Raw genomic sequence first — 14,630 nt, 5'->3', positions numbered from 1 at the left:
TAATCGTTTAGCCTGTCCACCTATCTATCCATCCATATATCCATGTTTACCTTCACTGAGAACTCAGTACTGTCTATGCAAAAGGGTTCATATTTGTTGTCTGTACCTCCCATGTACCTCTCTATGTCTTTCTCATCCTCATTGCTGTGGGTATTATTTATTTTATAAGCTAGTCTATTATTTGGCTGAAAGGAAATTTACAGGACTAGCTTCAGTTCCAAGTTCAAAGGGTATCCTAGGGCTATAGTCTTGAGGGTTCCTCTAGTCTCTCTCAATCCAGTAAGTCTGGTCTTTTTTTCAGGGATTTGAGTTTTGTTCTACATTTTCTCCCATTCTATCCAGCATCTTCTTTTGTGCCTAGTGGTAGCCAGGCACCATCTAGTTCTTCTGGTCTCAGGTTAGAAGAGGTCGTGGCTCATGTGGATGATTAGTCCTTTGGACTAGTTTCTTTACTGAGTCCTTCATTCCCTTTTGCTCCAGATGTGTAGATCAATGGTTATATCTTAGATGGCCATTCACAAGCTTTTAAAACCCCAGACACTACTCACTGATACTCTTTTCTTACCTGTATCTCTATGCTGACTTTTATTTTACTTAAATTCTGAAACAATTAACAAACCAAAAACCGAGACAAAACAAAACACATACACGTGTATCCCAAAAAGAAAACAAAGAAAAAGTCTCAAAACCTAGACTGTAGAATGATAAAATGGAGAGCCTGAAGAAGTTTGCTGCATCAGTTGATTTGTCCTTTGTTTTCAGGCCAGACTTCAAGCCAGTGTTTCCCATGTAAAACATACCCTATTGTTAAAAATGATGATTCCTGGGCCCTTATTCAGACTTACTAAAACAGAATCTCTGGGAGGTAGGACCTAACATTTTTAATAAAGAAGCTCCTCAAATGACTTACAAAGTTTCTGAACAACAGTACTAACCCATACCACATAGCCTCTTCCCTTTTGTCCCTAAAGATTCATAACTGAACCCTGTGTTCTGTCTGACAATTCTGCCCCCAAAGGAGTATTTGAAACCTTACCACATATAAATAACTAATTACACACACACATACAAACACACAATCTAACTAGAAAACAAAAATGAAAAATGGGCGAAAAACAGGGCAAGGAAAACAAACGGCTAATAAACAAATGAAAAGATTTTTAACCTAATTATCGAGATGCGAGTAAAAATGAGATTTTTAAATCTAAAATGTTAATAGAATGTTAATAGAACCTTTATTCTAGTATTGCCCATCTTACCCAAACACTCTGCTTCCACATACATGTCAGTTTTCCAGGTTTCCTTCTGATGTTGTGGTGAGAGACAATACTTTGTATGATTTCAGTCTTTTAAAATATATTAAGGCTTCTTCTATGGCCTAACATACAGTCTCTCCTGGAGAATATTCCATATCCAGTTGAGAAGAATATGAATTCTGCTAATGGATGGAATTTTGTATGGTTGTCTGTTAGTTCTAGTTGATTTATTCCATCACTGTATTTTTTACTGTTCTTCTATCTAATTGTTCTCTTCATTGGTTAAAGTAGGGTATTGTAATCCCCAACTATTATTGTGGAATTGTTTGTTTCTCCCTTCTCTTGTGTCAGTATTTGCTTCATATATTTTGAGGCTCTTGTTGAGTGCATATACATCTGTAATTATTATATCTTCTTTATGGATTGAACCTTTTATCAATATATATAATGTCCTTCCTTGTCTCTTAAAACAATTTTTGACTTGTCTATTTTTTCTGATACTAGTATAGTCACCCAGCTCTCCTTTGGTTACTGCTTTCATGGAATATCTACTTCCACCCTTTTACTTTCAGTCTGTTTGTATCTTTGAATGAAAAGTGAGTCTCTTGTAGACACAACGTAGTGGGATCACATTTTTTGTTTAAATCCATTCTGCCTATTTGTGCCTTTTAATTGGAGAGTTCAATCGATTTATATTTAAAGTGATTACTAATAAGCAGAATAAAGACTTCTGTTATTTTGCTGTTTGTTTTTTTTTTTATGTCTTATTTTGTACTCTTTTTGTTCCTTAGTTCCTTCATTACTGCTTTCTTTTGTGATTGATTTTTTTTTTCTAATGTACTATTTTGTTTCCCTTTTTATTTATGTTTCTTAGTGGTTACTTTGGGTATTACAGTTACCAAATTTGAATTAATACAAACTTAGTTTCAGTAATGTATCTAAACTCTTCTGTACAGATCCATCCCCTCTTTCATATTATTGTTACAAGTTATGTCTATATACCTTGTGTACCCACTAATATAACTTTATAATTTTTTAAAAACCATATGGGGAAAAAAAGAGCACTTACAAATGAAATATGCAATACTACTGAGTGACTCCCTTTAATGTTTCTTATGGAGCAGGTCTACTGGTGAGGAACTGCTCAGTTTTTGTTTGTCTGGGAATGTCTTAACTTTTCCTTAATTTCTGAAGGATATTTATATCAGATATAGAATTCCTGTTGATAAGTTGTTTTATTTTTACCTTTCAACTCTTTAAATATACCTTTCCACTGCTATTTCTAATATCCATGAGTGTAATTTCTTTTGGTAGAAACAGCCTGGGAAGTTTCCCATTTCTGTGCATGGAGTTGAGATAGCTGAGGTCACAAGTTACATACCTTTTCTCAAATTATTTTGAGGCAAAAATACCATGCTTATTAAGAAAAATAATGCTTTTTTGAAGTAAGCAAACTTCAATATTTGGTTACAGGAGAGTGATTTTCAAATATATTGTTATGTCATATCTTAACTGTTATTTTTCTGTTTTCTTCAAACTTTGCTCAAACCTCAAAGAGTTCTTTTAAAGTATATTGGCATATTCAATTCATTAATCTTGGTACTTCAAAAATCACTGAAGCTTCCCTTCCCTTTCTCTGAAAAAAGTTTTATATTCCATATACTTCACTTGAAGTTGGTATAAAACTATGTAATGCTAAACCTTTTCATTTGACAATTTATTTTTCACAAAATTTAATTTTAATCCTTTGTACTGTACTGAGACAAAATGTTCATGGAGTTTATATGAGGAAGGAGATGAAAATTGAGTTCCTATCAATTAAAAGAAAACATACTCACTGCCATCAAGTCAATTCCAACTCATAGCGACCCCCACTGGGTTTCTGAGGTGGTATCTTTACAGAAGTAGATTGCCCAGTCTTCCTTCCGTGAAGTGGCTGGTAGGTTTGCACCTCCAGCCTTCTGGTTAGTAGTCAGATGCCTTAGGCACTGCCCCACCAGAGTTTCTTTCTTATCAGTTGTTGTTGTTATATGCCGTGGAGTCAGACCTGACTCATAGCGACCCCTCCTTGGGTTTCCAAGGCAGTTTCACTATGGAAGTAGATTGCCCCATCTTCCTTCCAAGGAGTGACTGGTGGGTTTGAACCGCCAGGCTTCTGGTTAGCAGTCAAGTGCCTTTAGGCATTACGCTACCAGAGCTCCTTTCCTATCAGTTAGGGGCTTTATATATGTTACCTTACAAAATTCCCTATTACAGCAGACATGTAAGGTAGGAGTTATCATTCCCTTTTAACTGATGAGGCACCTGAACCTCCAAAATGTTAAAAAGCAAATTGCCCAAAGTCACATTACTTCTAACTGACAGAGCCAGAAGTAAAACCAAGGTTTTTCTGAGTCAAAGCTTGTGATCTTTTTTATTTGACACAGCTTTTATTTGACAAGAGATTTAATAAATATTTGGTGAATGAAGGAATGACAAAGTGACTTTGAGAAGTTTCTGTTACTTGCTGAGTTTTTCTAAGATTTAGAAAGAGGAGATAGTAAATCATTGTGCTTTTCTGTTATCTTTCAGCTTTCAGAAGAATTATTAGATAAATGGCTCTCCTATCCAGAGTCCCAGCATATTCCTCTCTCCCAGCATATGCTTGGTTTTGCAGTGAAGTCTGTTACACAGATGGTAATGGGTAATACCTTTGAAGATGACCAAGAAGTCATTCGCTTCCAGAAGAATCATGGCGTGGTAAATCTGAGGCCAAATTAAATTTCTTTTTTTCATCATATTGGATACTTTGTCTCTAAAAGAGAAAGTTTAAGATTCTGTAATACAGGGAGTGTCTGACTTACAACATGATTCCATTCCAGTGACTCCATTACAAGTTGGTTCTGACATGAGTAGAATACCTCTTTTTTTTTTTTTTTTCACTATTAGTGACTTTTATTATCATTATCTTTATAAATCCAATCTTAATGTGCCTTTGAGGGTTGGAAACATTACATATAAACTTACAGATATATTTTAATACATACATGCATATTACTAACAAGATGTACAAAAAAAAAGACTGTTGTAAGTATGATTTGTCATAATTTGAATATGTCATCAGTTGAGGGCTACTTGTATATAAATGTCCATATTTTGTTCTAAAAAAGAGCAATGCAAACAAAATTAACTGTTGCCTTTTTTAAATTTTAAAGAGCTCTGGTGGTGCAGTGGTTAAGACATTTAGCTGCTAACCATAAGGTTGGCAGTTCAAATGTACTAGCTGCTCTGTGGGAAAAAGACGATGCAGTATGCTTCTGTAAAGATTTATAGCCTTGGAAACCCTATGGAGCAGTTCTACTCTGTCCCATAGGGTCACAGTATCAGTTGCAATTGACTTGATGGCAGTAGGCTTGGGCTTTTTTAAAAATTTAAGGAATTAATTTTTTAAAGCAATTGCTGAAATGTAAAAATGCACATGACTCAAATTTTCTTTTACTATACTACTTAGCAAGTATGTTATCAAAGTAATACTGATGCTAAGAAGTTTTCAAATATTTCAAGTTAAATTTTTTGTTCTTTTATTATGATTTGGTTCTATTTCAGAACTTTTAAATTATAATCAACTTGAAAATCTTTCCTCGCTGCTTATCATCTCTAAAACTTAGACTAATTTTTTAACCTTTTCTTGGGCCTCAACCAATATTTATCAACATCTCAGGTGAAATAAAAATTTGGTATTACCTGTGAATTTTATGTATCCACTGGTACCGTGAAATAAAAAATGGATTCTACTGCCATATCCTTCCTCTTCTTCCCACCCCTAGTCCTTTTAAATAACAGCAACTTTTCACTTTTCAGTTGTAATTAATTTGAAGGGTACCTTCTATGAAATTATTAAAATATATTTGTAACTTATTCTCAGACACTATGGAGTAAATGATTGTGTAGCCCCTTAAAAAGGAGAGATTATGAGATCTGTTAGTGAGAAAGGATTCCTCAGTTATTAGCTTAGATTACTAAGAAAATCTACCTACTAAATATTTTCCTATTTTCAGGTTTGGTCTGAGATTGGAAAAGGTTTTCTAGATGGGTCACTTGATAAAAGTACAACTCGGAAAAAACAATATGAAGATGGTAAGTTTGCCATTCTTAAGTCTGACTGAGAACAAAAGTATATATACCCAATTGTAATAGGGTTATCTCTGAATGGTGGGATTATAGATTATTTATGTTTTCTATGTTTTGCCTCTATGTTTTATACAGTGTAAGTTTTTTTTTTTAAACCAAAGATTGGATAGTGAAAGAATCCCAAGCATATACTACAGAATGAGCGTGCTGTAGAGCCAGTGTATCCATCCTGTAGGGTTTATGGAAAGTGTAAAGGTACGGTCCTAACAAAGTAATTTGACAATACATTTTAAGAGCTATAAATAATGGATGAAATTATCTAAAAGAAAACATTCATGAAAATAAATTTTGTAGTACTCCTTTTCAAGTGAAAAACCAGAAATCATCAAAATGGCCAGCGATACAGGAATTTGTTAAAAAATGAATGATATTTTTCATGGTGTAAAATACAGATACTTTACAGATATCTGTATTTAAAAATACAGATATTTAAAATATATATAACAGAAGAAATAATTCTAGCTATTATAACATTGAGTAAAAGACCCACAGAATTGTTTGGAATTGAAAGATGCAGTTTTTAATTAAGATACCCCTCCAAAATTATTTTCCCTTGCCCTTTTTTTTTTTAAAGAAATAAACAGGGTAAGTTATAAATGCCAGACTGCACTGGCATAAATGGATTATTTTAATCTATAATGAAGCTCTGGTGGCCCAGTCATTAAAGATTTGGCTGCTAACCAAAAGGTCAGTGGATAGAACCCACCAAGCCACTCTGCAGGAGAAAGATGAGGCAATCTACTTCCATAAAGATTTATAGCCTTGGAAACGCTCTGGGGCAGTTCTACACTGTCCTGTAGGGTTGCTGTGAGTTGGAATTGACTTGATGGCAGTGGGTTTGTTTTGTTTTTGGTTTTTCATATATAATAATAATAATGCTTCATTGTATTCTCTTCATTTTTCAACAAATATTTATGTAAGTCTACTATGTGCTAGGCACTATTCTCTTCATAGAAAAAAAAATCCCTGTGACTTTTGAGCAAACACTTGTAAGAAGTGAGGAAATCAGTCATACAGATTATATGGATATCTAGATTTTCAAGGGAAGACTATTCCAGGTAGATGAAAATTGCAAAGTTTTTGAGTTGGGATTCTTGTTATATTTAAGGTACAATAGAGAGGCCAGTATGGTAGGAGTAATGTGAGTCAGAAAATGAAAGCCTTCAGGAGAATGAGAGAGAAGGACAGATTATGTAAGGCTTACAGACTATTGTATGACAAGGCTGTTACTGTGAACTAGGAAGCCACTGGAACATTTTGAAGAGCAGTATGATATTATCTGAGGTTAAATTTTCAAAGGATCAATTTGGCTGTCGTGTAGACTAATAGAGGCCAATAGCAGAAGTAGGGAGACTAATTAGGGGGCTGTTGAAATGAACCAAACAAGAGAAATAATGTAGCATAGATAAGGTAGCAGGTAGCAGTGAAGTTGATAAATGTATCTACACTATTTTTCTAACCTTAAAAGAAATGCCTGTTATTTCCAAGTTGACACTGGAATCTCAGCAGACACTTTCTTCCTTTTCTTCTGCATCTTCACACTGCTTCTTTCTTTATTTTTTTGACACTTTGCTGAGATATAATTTATTTGTCATATAATTCACCCTTTTAACGTACACAGTTCAGTAGTTTCTAGTGTATTCACAGGTATGTGCAACCATCGCCAGTCAATTTTAGAACATTTTCGTCATCTCAACAAGAAATCCCGTATTCTATAGCTAGTGCATCTCTACTCCTTCCATCCCTTAATCCGCAGCAACCACTAATCTATTTTCTGTCTCTATAGATTTACCTCTTCTGGCCTTTCATATAAATGGAATCATATAGTATGTGGTCTTTTGTAACTGGCTTATTTCACGTAGAATACAGCACTTCATTCCTTTTCATGACCAAATAGTATTCTATTGATGAATGCATATACATTTTGTTTATCTGTTTGTCTTTTAATGGACATTTGGATTATTTCCACATTTTGGCGATTATGAAGAATGCTGCTATAAACATTCATTTACAATTTTCTGTGTGGAGATGTTTTCTTTTCTTTTGGGTATGTACTTAGTTATATAGTTCTACTCTGCATTCAAGAGGTCACCATGAGTCGGAATCAACTGGATGGCAGCTAACAATAACAACATGGTAACTCTGTGTTTAATCATTTGTGAAACTGCCACACTGTTTTCCAAAGTGCCTGGACCATTTTACTTACCCACCAACAGTGTTTGACGGTTCTGATTTCTCCACATTCTCCCTAACACTTATTATCTAATTTTTTGATTCTAGCCATCCTACTGGGTGTGCACTAGTATCTCATGGTGGTTTTGATTTGCATTTCCCAGATGATTATAAGCATCTTTTCATGTGCTTATTGACAGTTTCTTAGTCTGTCTGAGTTTGGAGGCTCCACTGATACCTGTCTAACAAGGGTGATGCAGTTGTATTTGAGACACTAAGTAGAATAGCTTCCAGCATCACAGCAACATGTAGGCCGCCATAATATGAAAAAATGACAGACTAAGACAGACTAGGAACAAGGATGGGGCCATCCACTTCTGAAGAAATTAGCCACTCTAAACCTTGAGAAGGAGCTCTGGTAGCATAGTGCCTAAGGCACTTGACTGCTAACCAGAAGGCTCGAGGTTCAAATCCACCAGCCACTCCTTGGAAGGAAGGTTGGGCTGTCTACTTCTGTAGTGCTACTGCCTCGGCAACCCACGGATGGGTCTCTATGAGTCAATTCCGACTTGACGGCACATAACAACAACAACAAACCTTGAGAATAGCAGTGAAACATTGCATGATATATTACTAAGAAATTTTATGAATAGCAGTGAAACATTGTCTGATATAGTACTAGAAAATGAGCCCCTCAGGTTGGAAGGCACTCAAAATATGATTGGGAAAGAACTGCCTCCTCAATGTAGAATTGACTTTAATGACATGGATGGAGCAGAGCTTTCTGGACCTTCATTTGCTGATGTGGAATGACTGAAAATGAGAAGAAACAGCTGCAAACATCCATTAGTAATCAGAACATGAAATATATGAAGTATGAATCTAGGAAAATTGAAATGTGTCAAAATGAAATGGAACACATAAAAATCAATATCCTGGCATAAGCTGAAATGGACTAGTATTTGCCATTTTCAATCAATCACATACATGGTCTACTACGCCTGGAATGACAAATTGAAGAAGAATCAAGTTGTATTCATTGCCAGAACATACCAAAATCTATCCTGAAGTACAATGCTGCAGTGATAGGATAGTATCCATATGCCTACAAGGAGGACCAGTTAATATTATTCAAATTTACACATCAACCACTAGAGCCAAAGATGAAGAAATTGAAGAATTTTACCAACTTCTGCAGTCTAGAATTGACCAAACATGCAATCAAGATGCATTGATAATAGCTGAAATAAATGACGCTGGACACCACATGATAGAATTCTGTAAACTGCAAATACCTTTTTTCAGCAACATAAATAGTGATTATACACGTGGACCTCACCAGATGGAACAAAATTAACTGCATCTATAGAAAGAAGCTATGTTTGTTTTGTTATTTGCCATCGAGTCGGCCCTGACTCATAGCGACCCCTCCTTGGGTTTCTGAGGCAGTATCACTATGGAAGTAGGAATGCCCAACAAGCTATGGAGAAGTTCAATGTCAGAACAAGGCCAGGAGCTAAAAGGAACAGACCATCAGCTGCTCCTATGCAAGTTCAAGTAGAAGCTGAAAAAATTAAAATGAGCTCAAGAGAGCCAAAATATGACCTTGATTATATCCCACCTGAACTTAGAGACCATTAGAAGAATACATTTGACCCACTGAATACCAGTCACCAAAGATGAGATGAGTTGTGGGATGACATCAAGAACATCATACATGAGGAAAGCAAAAGGTCCTTAAAAAGATAGGAAAGGAAGAAAAGTCCAAAATGGACGTCAGAAGAGACGCTGAAACTTGCACTTGAACACAGAGTAATTAAAGCAAATGGAAGAAATAATTAAATAAAAGAAATGAAGATTTCAAAGGGTGGCTTGAGAAGGCAAAATAAAGTATTATAATGAAATGTGCAAGACCTGGAATTAGAAAACCAAAAAGAAATAATGCACTTGTCACTTCCTAAGCTGAAAGAACTGAAGGAAAAAGTCTAAGCCTTAAATTGCAATATTGAAGGATTCTATGGGTAAAATATTGAACAATGCAGGAAGCGTGAAAGAAGATGGAAGGAATACACAGAGTCACTGTACCAAAGAATTGTTCAATGTTCAGCCCTTTCAAGAGGTAGCTTCTGGTCAGGAACCTATGATAGTAAAGGAAGAAGTCCAAGCTGCACTGAAGGAATTGGCAAAAAACAAGGCTCCAGGAATTGATGGAATACCTAGTAAGATGTTTCAACAAACATAGCATTGGAGGTGCTCACTCTTTTGTGAGTGTACTAGGAAATCTGGAAGACAACTACCTGGCTAACCAACTAGAAGAAATCCATATTTGTGCCCATTCCAAAGAAAGGTGACCCAACTGACTGTGGAAATTACTGAATAACATCATTAATACTGCATGTAAGTAAAATTTTGCAGAAGGTATTTCAAAAACAATTGCAGCAGTATATTGACAGGGAACTGCCAGAAATTCAAGCTGGATGTTGCAGAGAGCATGGAACAAAGGATATCACTTCTGATGTCAGATGGATCTTGGCTGAAAGCAAAGAATACCAGAAAGATGTTTACCTGTGATTTATGGACTATATAAAGGCATTCGACTGTGTGGATTATAACAAATTATGGATAACACTGTGAAAAATGGGACATCCAAAACACTTAATTATGCTCATGAGGGACCTGTACATAGACCAAGAGGCAGTTGTTCAAATAAAACTTGGATACTGCATGGTTTAAAATCAAGAAATGTGTGTATCAGTGTTATATCCTTTCACCATACTTAATCAGTTTGTATGCTGAGCAAATAATCTAAGAAGTTGGCTGTATGAAGAAGAATGCAGCATCAGGATTGGAAGAAGACTCATTAACAACCTGCAATATGCAGATGCTTACTGAAAATGAAGAAGACTTGAAGCACTTACTGACGAAAATCAAAGACTACAGTCTTCAGTATGGATTATACCTCAACATAAAGAAAACAAAAATCCCCACAACTGGACCAGTAAGCAACATCATGGTAAATGGAAAAAAGTTTGAAGTTGTCAGGGATTTCATTTTACTTAGATCCACAATCAGCGCCCATGGAAGCAGCAGTCAAGAAATCAGTTGATACATTGCGCTGGCCACTTTTGCTGCAAAAGACCTCTTTAAAGTGTTAGAGAGCAGAGATGTCATTTTGAAGAGTAAGGTGCACCTGACCCAAGCCATGGTATTTTTAGTTACCTTGTGTATTTGAAAGCTGGATAGTGAGTAAGGAAGGCCAAAGAAGAATTGATGCATTTGAATTGTTATGTTGATGAAAAATATTGAAAACACCATTGACTACCAGAAGAATGAACTAATCTGTCTTGGAAGAAGTATATTTGGAATGTTCCTTAGAAGCAAGAATGACTGGACTTAGTCCACGTACTTTGGTCATGTTGTTAGAAGGGCCCAGTCCCTGGAGAAGTATATCATACTTGGTAAAGTAGATGGTCAGCAAAAAAGGGGAAGATCCTCAGTGAGATGGGATGACACAGTGGCTGCAGTGATGGGCTCAAGCAGAGGAGATTGTGAGAATGGCACAGGACTGGGCAGTGTTCTCTTGTCGCTGTGAGGTGGAACCGACTTGACCACATTTAACAAGTGCCACAGCATTGACAGTTTGCATATATTCTATGTCTGTTTTTCAAATTAGGTATTCATCTTTTTATTATTGGAATATAAAAGTTCTTTATATATCCTAGATCTAAGTCTCTTGCCAGGTATATGATTTCTAAGTATTTTCTTCTGTTCTTTGATTATCTTTTCAAAATCTTGATGGTGTTCTTCAGTGTACAAAGGTTTTAAATTTTCATGAAGTCCAACTTATCTACTGTATGTTGAAGACAGGCACTATCATCGGCTGGCAGATTAGATGCATGGGTTAGGCCTGAGTAACTGAAAATGAGATGGGTGTGGTGTTTAAGGTTATGTGTCAGTTTGGCTGGGCCTGGTTTTGAGTGGCTGGGTAGCTGGTGGTATTTATTCTCCATGATGAGACTGGCAGTCAGCTCCATGGTGGAATTTGCCGCATGCAGCTGAATAGCTGCTTTAGGGATGTGGTCTGCTTCCTGTATATAAGGAGCAACACTGGGAATGGTCTGCAGCTTTTGACATGCTTGAACCCCGCATGTAGCCAAGTCTTCATTTAGCAGCCTGCCGTGTTTCCTGCTGATCTTGGGACTGTCTCTGGACTTGAACTACTAGTCTGCCATGTTGTTTGGTAATATTGAGACTGTGCCATTTTCTTTGTTGACCTTGGGCTTGTTAGTCTCAGCAGCCAGCAGCTACTTGAGGGAAGAGGCACCTCTAGCTCCAGTGGGCCAGAGGAAGAGGCAAAGTCCAAGGTTGAGGGACTTTTACCCAGCCCCTAGAGGTTGGCACTTTGAACTTGGACTTCTAGCCTCCAAAACTGTAAGAGAATAAATCCTTGTTTGTTAAAGCCACCCATTTTTGGTATTTTCTGCTAGAGCAGCATGAAGTCACCAAAATGTCAGGGAAACTAAAAATACCTAATTCGAGGACACAGATCAGGAGTTCAGTTTTGGATATGTTACAACACTTAATATGCTTTAAATATTCAAGTGGAGATACTGAGTTGGTTATTAGATATATGAGAGTCCAAGAGAGAGAGGTCCTGACTGGAAATAGGAATTCAGGAGTAATTTCTGCATCTGTTTCTGCCCCTAAACGAGTGATACGTGATCTGGGATAAGACTGGTGTCGAGAGGACAGAGTTGAAAGGAAGGTTCGTAGTATCAAGGGAGGAGCATATGATGTGGAGACTTCTTGGATGCGGATGTTCTTCTTGCACTGGGCAGTGATGATGTGGGTGTTTGCTTTATAATCATTCCTTATACATATATCTTTGCTGTACTTTTTTTTTTTTAATATGCTCTATTTAATGAAAAGAAAGTGAATTTAAACATAAATTAGCTTTGCTTATTTTTAGTTACTGTTTTACTTTTGAAGATTTTATTCTGTACATAGTAAAACTGTATAGAATTGTTTTTTTAAAAATTCAGCTTTCACAAATGCTTATATTATGAAATCTTCTTTTTTTCCCAAGCCCTTATCGAACTGGAATCTATTTTAAAGAAAATCATAAAAAAACGAAAAGGAAGGAGCTTTAGTCAACAGATTTTCATTGACTCCTTAATACAGGGGAACCTTAATGATCAGCAGGTGATGTAGTTGTTCAATGTATATTAAATAAAATGTAATCAAACTTTATTCCATATGCTTTCCTCAAATTCAATGGCTCTATTCTTTTATTATACGTAAGTATTATTATACATCAGTATTTATTATACATAAGTATTATATATTTGACAAGTAGTCTCCTTTTATTTAGCTCTTTGAAGTAGCTCTATATTATGTAATATTTGAGTAAACAAATATTAAGCCAAAATTCTCTGTTCATAAAAGAGGAGGAAAAAAAACAAACCAAACCCACTGCCATCGAGTCAATTCTGGCTCATAGTAGCCCCCACTGGGTTTCCAAGGCAGTAAATCTTTATGGAAGTAGATTGCCCAGTCTTCTTCTGGGGAGTGCTGGTGGGTTTGAACCACCAACCTTCTGATTAGCAGTTATATGCCTTAGGCACTGTGCCACCACAGCTCTTTAAAGAGGAAAAAGACTTGTATAAGCCTTTATAGACAAATCCCCTCTGCCTACATGGCCAGGTGTGGTAGCTTGGCTTGTTCACAGTGCATGTCTATTACCCCAGCATACCACCATGTTTGTGATATTGCCAGGCAAAGGGCAGAAGTGGAGTCGTCATTGTCACAATTATTCATTATAGAAATCTTCTGCCTTACCCTACATACGCAAGGCGCCTATTAGTTCCTTGCAGACAGTAGTGGTTTCCCGTGTGTGCGTGCGTGCGTGTGTGTATGTTTACATGTAAGTATGCAGAAATGGAATCAGGCTCTTCTCCACTTTTCCTGAGGCTTCATTGCTGTATCATGCCAAGCCAGAAAGATAGAACTGAGCCAGCTTGTTTGGCAGAGAATATCATGAACCAGTAATATTATCAATAAATATTTATTGCATCAAAAAGCAATGCAATATTTCGATTGGCTTCCATATACAGATTTTGTTTTAATTAAAATATCATAAAGAAATAAGATAACGTTTTCTTGATCCTAAGTTTATACTGTAGGTTATTTTAGTAGGGCCTAATATAAGCCACTTCATATTTCACACTTTCTAAATGTAGTTTTGTTTCTTAGATCCTTGAAGACAGTATGATATTTTCTCTGGCCGGTTGTATAATAACTGCAAAATGTAAGTATAAATTGATTTCTTTCTAGTTGGATTAAAGAATATGTGAAGATAAAGTATTCTAAAATGAAGGAAACACTTTACAGACACTTGTATAAAAATTTCCCTTTCCTTCTACTTTTTATTTGTGTTTTGAAGTCTTGGTTCACACAAGTATCTTTTTTTATTCCAGATTTTCTATGCCACCTTTGAACATAAATTTCTTGACACGTAGGTTTATGGATTGTGAATTCCAGTTACTGCCTTTAAAATGAACTGCTATTGACACCTTTCCAACTGGAGCAGTGAGCTTTTCAATTTCCTGCTGCTGCTTTTCACTTTGGTTCCAATCCTAATAGCAATCCTGCTATTATTAAGGTCTGCCAACAGAAAATGTAGGCCACAGAAATCATGATTTTAAAAAACCTCTCTGTTGGTGTTATTGAAAGTGATTCTTTTATTGAAAATTCCAAAATATGTGATGTTTCTAACTTTCCTCACTGGTTTTTAACTATATAAAAATTTGTCTATAGACATAAAAATACACTAATATAAAATGCTTAAAGGAAATACTAAAACATCACTTTAAAATCTAGGCAATTTATATTTACCTGAGAGATTTCAAAGGAGCTCTGGTGGCAAATAGTCACTTATTTGACTGCTGACCAAAAGGTTGGTGGTTTGAACCCACCAGCTGCTCTGTGGGAGAAAGATGAGGCAGTTTGCTTCCGTAATGATTTACAGCCTTG

General features: G+C 36.0%; 1 protein-coding gene across 1 annotated transcript in view; it reads left to right on the top strand.

Annotated features, from left to right (window-relative positions):
* Nucleotides 1-14,630, top strand: part of LOC103192075 (cytochrome P450 20A1) — a 41,678-nt gene that overhangs the window by 10,385 nt on the left and 16,663 nt on the right. Inside the window, exons 5-8 of the mRNA XM_007935006.2 lie at nt 3,828-3,995; nt 5,294-5,372; nt 12,685-12,800; nt 13,851-13,905. Coding sequence (XP_007933197.1) covers nt 3,828-3,995; nt 5,294-5,372; nt 12,685-12,800; nt 13,851-13,905 — 418 coding nt within the window. The remainder of the gene's footprint in view (nt 1-3,827; nt 3,996-5,293; nt 5,373-12,684; nt 12,801-13,850; nt 13,906-14,630) is intronic.

The sequence above is a fragment of the Orycteropus afer genome, unplaced genomic scaffold, assembly GCF_000298275.1.
Source record: "Orycteropus afer afer isolate SDZICR_OR568_19922 unplaced genomic scaffold, OryAfe1.0 scaffold00002, whole genome shotgun sequence".
Lineage (NCBI taxonomy): Eukaryota > Metazoa > Chordata > Mammalia > Tubulidentata > Orycteropodidae > Orycteropus > Orycteropus afer.
The sequence above is the reverse complement of the archived record's forward strand: the minus strand, read 5'-3'. Positions and strand labels throughout refer to the sequence as shown.